This window comes from Saccopteryx leptura, chromosome 1 (assembly GCF_036850995.1).
Source record: "Saccopteryx leptura isolate mSacLep1 chromosome 1, mSacLep1_pri_phased_curated, whole genome shotgun sequence".
NCBI classification, from domain to species: domain Eukaryota; kingdom Metazoa; phylum Chordata; class Mammalia; order Chiroptera; family Emballonuridae; genus Saccopteryx; species Saccopteryx leptura.
In genome coordinates, this window is record NC_089503.1 from 100,256,982 (window position 1) to 100,265,953 (window position 8,972).

Below are 8,972 nucleotides of genomic sequence, written 5' to 3' on the forward strand. Positions count from 1 at the left end.
TGGGGACAGAGGCCTCTTGGGGTACTCCACCCCCCGGGGACCCAGTGTCCCTCCCCTTCATGTTGTGTGGCTTCTCTCTCTTCAGCTGTAAGCGGGCAGGGTGAGTGACAGCCAATAGTACTGAGCTCAGTAGGCAACCCTGTCTCTTCTCCTCTCCACAGGCTACTAGAAGGTGCCATGAGCGGGAAATACCTGCACGATGGCTTCACCCTGCCCTGCCCTCCTGGGCTGAAAATTCCTGAAGAAGGTGGTTACACCATCACGCCTAACACCCTCAAGGTACTAGAGCTAAGACTCACCCTCGAGGCAAGGTGGGCAGGAGTGTCCTGGGGAGTCAGTCCTTGGTGGAAGACTCAGGGTGATGGGGAGAGCAGTGATGGAAGGTGGGGTTGCCCTGCTGCTGGCCGACTCTCAGAGGGCATTTCTTGTGGGGGCAGTGAGTGGTTTGGGGTGGACGAGGTAATCCCTCGTAGGAGAGGGACCCTGAGCTCATTGTTCTGGGCTGAGATTGGCAACGGGCTTTGGGAAACGGTCCCTAACTTGGATGATGGGCTTTCCCCCCAGATGCTGGTGCTGGCTGGCTGTTTCGCCTTCTTCTGGACTGTTTACTACCTGCTGGAAGTGTACCTGAGCCAGAGGAGCACGGCCTCCCACCCAGCCTGTCGGAGTGGATCCTGCCCCTGGCCCCAGAGACGCCGAAAAGCCAGGGAGGAGGGGACAGAACTAGAATCAGTGCCACTCTGCAGCAGCAAGGACCTGGGTGGAGAGGACACGGAGAAGGAAAGCCCTCTCACCACCTCCGCTCTCCTTGCCCCAGACCTGCTGGCTCAAGGGGACTGGAGCCTGTCCCAGAACAGGAGCACCCTGGACTGTCCGCATCGGCACCTGTCCCCAGACCTCTTACAGGGGAAGGAGGAGCAGATCTGCTGACCCAGGGCCTGACAGACTCAACGTGGGACTGGCTCTTCCTTCCCCAGTTTGAGGGAGCATGGCAAGCTGCTCCTAAGTCCCGGGAGCTCTGGGGAGAAGGCATTCCTGATGCTTACATTGGAAATCCAGAGGTGAACGTGTACCTCTGGCTATGCTCAGGGAGGGCCAGGGCTTTCTTAAGGTTCAAGTGGCAGAGGAGCGGTGCCAGGGAACATGTGGCAACAGCCACAGAGTCTTCCTTGAACCAGACAAGAGCTTCGGGTCCGAAGGCCTTAGGCAAAGGATGGGCCCCACTCCCTTGTTGGGCCTCCATCCTCATTTGTCCTGGGGAAGCCAGTGCATGGGCCACAGGGACCCTCGCCCATGCTGAGACAGTGCCCACTGCAGCCAGGAGAGCCTCTCAGCACAAAAGTTGGTGGAGTTGCTCAGGAAGAGGGCTCAGTGTGGAGGCTGGGAAGAGCCCCAGACATGCCTGTCCTTCTGATGACCCAGGACCCAGAAACAGCAGACTTCTCCACTCTCCCTCACTTTCCTGCCTAGGCGTTGGACCTTGGGCTCCTGGTATGGCAGTCTGCCCTCAGCCTAGCACACTGCCCTTAACATAGCTGCCTCCATTGTCCTTCACCAGAAGCCAACCATGAACACCCCTGACTCCTTCACCGTGACCTGTCCCTTCATCCTGAAGGATTAGTACGATGCTCAATGCTGTGGCAAAGCTGGGGAGGGGCGTGGCCCCTGGGCTGTGCTGCTTGCTCACTAGGGGTGTCTGCACAGGACTGGCACAGGGGCCAGCCACGCCACCCCAGCCCTGTGACCACCGTGTCTTCCTCTGAAAAGTGCTCAGGGAAATGGCCTTACCCACGAGAAGCCAGCTCTCTGCCCGACAGGCTGTGACCCTCCTTTCTAGTCTTGGCCTCCTTCCCTCTTCTAAGCTGGTTGGTCGATTTGAATTTTTTTAACACTTAAGATTTGGTTTTTCTCTTTCTGCAACAACTTGAGCTTTTTTCTGCACAGCTTATCCCAAATAAAAACCTTCCACACAGTTCTGCCCCTCCCTATCTCCTTTTCTCTACAAAAGTAAGTCACCACACCAAGGACCTCCTCCTGCCCGCCCCCCCCCCCCCACGCCTGTCCTCTGAAAGACTGGCCCCTGGAACCCTGAGTTATGGGGGCTGCTTCAGAAGACATTGGCCGGGACCATGAAGGTGGTCCCGTCCCCTGCTCCTGTCCCAGAACCACACAGAAGTGACTAGGGCAAATCAAATTCTGCCAGCCAGGCCTGAGAAAAGATTGATGTATATTTGTTTCCTTCTTGAATGTTAACCCCCAAAATATTCCAGCAAAAATGGGGGAAGGTTGGGCTGGGTCTCCTTCAATGGGCCTCTGCAGCCAAGGAGGACAGTGCATGTGCCCCACCCACAGGCCACGCCCCAGCCCCAGCCTCTGCTCAGCCCAGGATGGTGAGAGACAGGAGCGGCGGGGAACTGAGGAGAGGACCCAGGGAGCAGTGCTTTGGGGTAAGAAGTTGGGCTGAGGGGTGGGCAGAGGTGCCCAAGCGCAGTCACCTTTGCTCAGTGGTGAGGCCTTCGGAGCCTGGAAGCTGGGCTGGGCTGAAGGAGCTACACAGGTGTGGGGGAGGCGGGCTAGGCGGGACGGCTGCTGCCGATGGGCTGGGGGAGGCGGAGGGACGGCCCTCGTCCTCTAGCTGATGATCTGCCGAGGTCTCCCGTAGCCTGTCATGCCAGCCTGGGAGGCCCCTCTGTTGCTGCCCATCTGTAGGCCGATGACATGCTTTCCCTCCTGCAGTTGACTCTCTGTGAATTCCCTCTTATGTTCCTGGGCTTTCCTAGTGGAAGAGGAACCAGGCTAAAACTTGCAGGACTACATGCTACCTATCCACCTGCTTCCTGTTTGCTGTTAACTTCCTAGCCTGCTCCCTTCCCTCCCTCTCTCACCTCCCTTGTTCATTAATCTAGCCTGCTCTCAGGCTGGGGAGACTGGTTGAGCACAGGAAGGTAGAAAGGGAGGAGTCAAGAAGTATTAGGGACCCATTTACCCCTCATTGACCTTCACACCTTTCTGGCTCTCTGCCTCCCTAAATCACTCACTAACAGGTTAGCCCTGGCTCCCTCCCTTCTCATGGACAGACGCACGCACAGGGTGGCCACATACTTCATAAACCAGTTGGGATCTCCGCGGTAGTGCCCGTCATTCTTGGTCACTGCCAGGCTGCCCAGGGCCATCAGGGTCCTCTGCACTGCTGCCATGTCTTTGCCTGGGAGAATAAAGCGGGGAGGGCAGACAAACTTCAGGACTACGTGAACAAAACTACCAAGGCAGTGTCTGACCTCAACACTCAGAATGGCCAAGCCAGGGGCAAAGGCTATCCCAGAATCAAAGGAGGCTTCAGTCCCCATGGTGCGCCCTTGGGAGTGTGGTGTGGTCTTCCCTCAGCATACCCCGTTCCTGCTGTGTGCACCCATCGTGTGGCATGCTCTGGTCATCTGTTGTCCCTGCCTTAGCCAGCTGTCCTTCACCTGCCTCCCCCACCCTTTTCCTCTCTGTACCTTCAAAGAGGTCAACAGTCTGGAACATGTCCGTCTTGGTGACCCCATAGTCCTCAGCTGCCTTCAGGAACTGAGCCACCTGCTCCATCTGCTTAAAAACCATAGAGGGGGGATTCTCGGGCACCTTCACTGGCTTGGAGCCGTCCGGATACAGGCTGTTCACCAACTTGCTCAGAATCTGCCAGGCATAGAACACAGCTTGGCACTCGGCTCAGGGTTCCTGCTCCACAACTCTGGTAGGATGATACAGCCCAACCCCCTTCCCAGGGTGCCACTCACCACACCATTCTTCAGCCAGACCTGGAAGCCCAGGCGCCCACGGTCCGGACGACCCACGTCAGGGCCACACTGCACTATGATCCACTCCACCAGCCGCTCCTCCAGCTCCTCATCGTACTTCTTCTCAATTTTGGATTGCACTTCACGGCTCATGCCGTAGGAAGGTCCCTTGTTGGCCATGTTTGGGGAGAGTGTAGGCAGCACTGGCCAGAGGAGGGAGAGATCAGGGGTCAGAGAACAGCTGCGCTTTCACTTGTGCCAGGTGTGTCTCACTGTGGGTGCCCCATTGCGCTAGACACTGATGGTTCTCCCCTGGCTCCCTGATTTTGTTCTCCTGGCACTGCCCATCTGGGCCAGACTCATCCCTCAGCCATGGGGGCCTCTCCACACTTGAGTCCAGATCTTTGGAAGTCTAGAGGAGGGGCAGTGAACTTTCTCGTAAATGACCGGACAAAAGTCTTTTGCAGGCCTTCGACAATACCCAAACAAGCATGGCTTTGTTCCAATAAAATTTTATTTACACAGATAGCAGGCTGCACTTGGCCCATGGGCCATAGTGTGACAACCCCCAATTCAGAGCATTCTTTCTTTACCAAGATTGGCCACAGAGATACTGGAGAGGCCTTCTAGAAGCGGCCACATGCCCCTCAAAATAAAGCCAGCAGGTCTCTTTGTCCAGCTATGTGTGAGGTGGTCTACTGGCTGTACCTTGGGTTGAGTTACCTCCACTCTTACTTCTCCCCTCGACTTTGTCTTCCTGCCCAGAAGCTGGACTCCAAAGCTCTATCTAGTGCTTTGCCAGGTCAGCTCAGCCTCTGGCCTGCGGCTGAAGAGGCTCTGCTTATCCACCCCAGCAAGGTCTGGAAAGACAGCTATGCCCAGAAGCTTTTGGCCAAGAAGTTGCATTTTCTCAGGAGAGCCAGGCGGGGGCGGGGGGCACTGGCATACCCATGGGCTCCTTCACCAGTTGAGGGGCCAAGAAGCCAGAGTTGCCAGGAAAACCCCAGAGCCAGGGTCTGCCTGTCCTGACCGACAGCAGCTGCTGCCTGGAGGGCCCAGGGCTGGGCCTGTTCTCGGAAACCCCACTAACAGAAGGGGAGGCTGCAGGAGCAGGGCCGGGCAGGCAGGATGCTGGGCAGATGTGGGTACGGCTACCCAAGAAGAAGCTGACCTGGCCACAGCTCTCAGCCTGGAGTGGTGCCCAGAGTTCATTTGAAGAGGCACCAAATGAGGCCAAACCCGTGCCCTGGCCTTGAGAGGTCAGAGGGTGAGAATGGAGGCGGTCTGCTTGTCCCCCCAACCTCCTGTCTAATCCGAGTGAAGACCTTCTCCATACACACACCTGTGGGAAGCATTTCACATGGTCCCAGGTCAGCTGCCAGCTCTGTCTGCCCTCCCCTTCCCTGCCATGGCTGACCGCTCTGAGCTCGAATGTCTGTCTGAAGTGAGGACAAGGCTACCCACCTCAGAGGCTGTGAACATCCAACAAGACAGTGTCTGTGACTACCTACTATACTGCCTGTCCCTCAGCAGAGCTCCTTGAAATGGCTGTCTTTTGCCTCCCAGAGCCGGCGTCCTGGAGGTGATGTGGGAGAGCCAGCCCCTGACAGAGGGGTAAAAGCAGGGGGTGCTCATTCCACTCCAGCCCCCACCTCTTTCCAAAACCATACCCTGAGAGGACAACACAGGATAGTCAGCTACGTTCTAGTGACGGCACAGCTCACTTCTCTCTGGGTCTGTTTCCTTGTTTGTCAAGTGAGGGCTGGGCCACCCCTGAGGACAGGGTTCTCAGAGCAACCCCACCCTGTGCCCCTAGCCAGTGATGCCAGAGAACCCAAAGCAGAGGGATCTGCTCTGTTTGGCTGCAAACAGCAAGCCCCCCCCCCCCCGCCTTGTGTCCCACCCCTGCGCACCCATCACCCCAGGGCTCCTGGGCAAAGCACTGTGGTGAAAACCTATCAGTCAGCAGGGACAAGTGATTCCAGCCCACCCTGCGTCCTTGCCTCCCTCCTCCCCCAACTCAGCTTCACGTTACATAGGTCCCAGGCAGGGGCCAGGCATCCCTGTGATCTAGGCACGCACCATCTTCCCTGCTCTGCCACCACCGACCCTCCCAGCCCATCCATCCCCTGAGTGTGTGAGCAACGGGATGGATGCAGAATGCATCTCTGACCCCGGCTTTCAGTGACAGGAGACTCAGAACACACAGCCAAGGTGGCAAGGCTCACAGTGGCAAAGACACAAAGTTGCAGCCCCTGGACCTAGAGACAATATTTGTATCAGAATGGTGGGGTGCGGGCGGGAGATAAAACTCACACACCTACACCCCTACCCTGTTCCCTCCCGGTGAAGAGTTCACAGTGGAGAGTTCCAAGGAATCCTTCAAAGTCCTCTGATAAAGCAGTTCTCACCTCAGAGCTGCTGGGGAGCAGAGAGGGGGAAGGGACCAGTTGCAGAATGAAGTCCTGCTACAAAGAGGTAGGGGGCACCTCCTCCCAGCAGGAACTGGGAAAAACTAGCAGAACCAAGGGCCTCTCCAGGACTGCTGTGCCCCTCTCAAATAAAACAGCAAATAGGAGCAAGCACCTGTCGATCTCTGAGATGGCAGGCAGGAAAGGTGATTCATCTAACTTCCGGGGACAGAAGAGCCACCCCACTCCCTGCTACCCTTTGAATAGCAACCTAGAGGGGAACCAGCCAGCCCATTCCGGAAGGACCCAGAATCCCAGGCCTGCCTAGCCCTGACTGAGCCCCCCAGGCTGTCCCTCGAAGCTCCCAGCAGTGACCAACCCTTCCTCTGTTGTGAGGTAACTTCCCACTCTCAGTGTTGGGAAGGGGCTGCTAACCTGAGAATCAACTCTCACCTGTACCTGCACGCTGCCACCCCTGCCTGTTTCAGAATACAAGAGTTCAGTGATCCTCCCCAGGGCCTCGGGGCCCCTGTGCCGCTCAGGCCTTGGGACCCACCCGCCAGCCAGACTCTGCTTTCCAGCATTAGTGCCCTCACATCTCCTCACATTCCTGGACCTCCTCCTAGACAGACAAAAAATAATAGAGCCCATCCAACCCGACAATACTTTGGGCCCATCACACACCCTGTCCCCCAGTTCTCAGGTTTCTGCCATCCATCCCTCTTCACCAGCCAAGTCACCCTGGCCAGTTCAGGGAGCCCAAGGCTACCCAGTTTGAGCAACACGGGATTCTACCAATCCCATCCCACCCATCTGCCAGGACCATCGCCCTACCTGGAGATTAGGAATGCGACACTGATTTAGTGTGGGTTTCCCTCGCTGGCGGCCAGGCTCCCTCCAGCCCTGCCTGCAGTATACCCACGGCTCCCACCAAGCTCTAGCCCAACCTCCTGCCAACCCCAGACAAATGCACTTACAGGGCTCCTCGGGCTTCCAGGAAGGAGTCAGCTCTGTCTGGACTTGGACAGACAGAACAGGGCGCTGGCTGGGTGAGGGGTTTAAAGGCCTGCTTCTGTGGTGATGTCATCCTGCCCCCCTGGCTCACCCCATGGCCCCCTCCCTGCTAGAGGAAGTGGGCTCCGGTCCCCACCCCCAGGCCCCCCAGTGACTCCACACGGGCTCCATATTTGGGGAAAGACACCAAGTTGGAGCAGTCTGCCAGGGCTGCCTGAAACATTCTCTGCGTGCTTTGGAGATGGAGCCGGCGGGGCGGGGCTGCCGGGCTGGTGGGGGACCAGAGGGAAAAGCCTTTTATGGACAGGACCATGAAGGCTTTCCCTGCTGTCTGGACTTAGGGCTGCTCCTTCTTCACTGTTCCCTGCCCCCCACCCCCGGGTTTGAGAGGAGGGGAAAATCCAAGAGGGTCTGGCCAGAGAGGAAAAGGGCTAGGGGGAGAGAGGGGAAAGGCCGAGCCCTGAGGTTTGTAGGAAACAAGCCAGCCACCCTCTCCTCCTGGGCTTTCAGCTCTAGTCGGAGACGGGAACTAGGCTTTACTGAAGACACTCTCATGTAAAGCTCACAGCTACACTGTGAGAGCACAATTACCTTCCCTATTTTACAGATGGGGAAACCGAGGTTCAGAGGGCATCCTTCCCAAAGCCACCCAGGGAGTCACGAGTGGCAGAGACTGGACATGGGTGGGAGGGAGCTGGAGAGGCTGTCAGATCTACTTTCAGTTGTACAACCCTGCTCAGGTTGAGGAATTTTCAGTTGGGTGGGTCTTGAGTTATATATATACATATATTTTTTTTCTTTTTTTTTCTTTTTTTTCTTTTTTTGTATTTTTCTGAAGTTGGAAACGAGGAGGCAGTCAGACAGACTTCCACATGCACCTGACCGGTCCACCCGGCATGCCCACCAGGGGGCAATGCTCTGCCCATCTGGGGCGTTGCTCTGTTGCAACCAGAGCCATTCTAGCTCCTGAGGCAGAGGCCATGGAGCCATCTTCAGCGCCCAGGCCAACTTTGCTCCAATGGAGCCTCAGCTGCGGGAGGGGAAGAGAGAGACAGAGGAAGGAGAGGGGGAGGGGTGGAGAAGCAGATGGGTGCTTCTCCTGTGTGCCCTGGCCGGGAATCAAACCCGGGACTCCTGCACGCCAGGCCGACGCTCTACCACTGAGTCATTAGGCCAGGGCCCATATACATATTTTTTAAAATTGATTTTATGGGAGGGGTGGGGGTGAAGCAAGAAGTACAACTCATAGTTGCTTCACTTTAGTTATTCACTGCTTGCTTGTCATACGTGCCTTGACCAGGCAAGCCCAGGGTTTGGAACCAGTGATCTCAGTATTCCAGGTCAGGGCTTTATCCACTGAGCCACCACACGTCAGGCTTGAGTTATATTCTTTAGTTGGGGTGGGATTTAAGTGTTCAGCAGCAGCTCAGTTGACCCTAGTCCCCATCTAGAGGATGTCTAAGGCCTGCCAGGGCCTGAGACACCAACCCTGGAGGACAAGGCTCAGATGCTGTGATCCTCCCTTCCTCCCTTTAGAAACAATACCTACCTGTCCTGAAAACAGACTGGACTCCCTTACCCCAGGACGGAAAGCCATTCACATCTCACTTGTACCTGGCTTCAGGGGTCTCAGGAAGGGATAAAAGGAGATAAAGAAGGTAAGAGACGCCTGACCTGTGGTGGCGCAGTGGATAAAGCGTCGACCTGGAAATGCTGAGGTCGCCAGTTCGAAACCCTGGGCTTGCCTGGTCAAGGCACATATGGGAGTTGA

The 8,972-nt window shown here is 56.6% G+C and overlaps 2 protein-coding genes across 6 annotated transcripts in view; one reads left to right on the forward strand and one right to left on the reverse strand.

Moving 5' to 3' along the window:
• Positions 1 to 2,264, forward strand: part of PCSK7 (proprotein convertase subtilisin/kexin type 7) — a 29,034-nt gene extending 26,770 nt beyond the window's left edge. For 4 of the 5 annotated variants that reach the window (XM_066372657.1, XM_066372662.1, XM_066372659.1 and 1 more), the window contains exon 16: positions 162 to 2,264. In XM_066372657.1, coding sequence (XP_066228754.1) covers positions 162 to 930 — 769 coding nt within the window. In that variant the 3' untranslated portion in view covers positions 931 to 2,264. The remainder of the gene's footprint in view (positions 1 to 161) is intronic. The other variant, XM_066372665.1, reaches the window with a different exon arrangement.
• Positions 2,211 to 7,274, reverse strand: TAGLN (transgelin). Its single transcript, XM_066372703.1, has 5 exons — positions 7,165 to 7,274; positions 3,777 to 3,979; positions 3,498 to 3,675; positions 3,103 to 3,205; positions 2,211 to 2,776 (listed from the first exon to the last, which is right to left on the reverse strand). Exons 2-5 carry the CDS (start codon positions 3,954 to 3,956, stop codon positions 2,632 to 2,634), a joined length of 606 nt encoding a protein of 201 aa, XP_066228800.1. The 5' UTR covers positions 3,957 to 3,979; positions 7,165 to 7,274; the 3' UTR covers positions 2,211 to 2,631.
• Between the last annotated feature and the right edge of the window lie 1,698 nt (positions 7,275 to 8,972).

What these genes read in the sequence shown, in the direction of transcription:
- TAGLN (XM_066372703.1), bottom strand. Translation starts at nt 3,956, where the DNA reads ATGGCCAACAAGGGACCTTCCTACGGCATGAGCCGTGAAGTGCAATCC. An exon ending in TCTGGCTGAAGAATGGTGTG is followed by an intron (nt 3,676 to 3,776) that starts GTGAGTGGCACC and finishes TATGCCTGGCAG; the next exon opens with ATTCTGAGCAAGTTGGTGAA. An exon ending in GATCCCAACTGGTTTATGAA is followed by an intron (nt 2,777 to 3,102) that starts GTATGTGGCCAC and finishes CTCTTCCACTAG; the next exon opens with GAAAGCCCAGGAACATAAGA.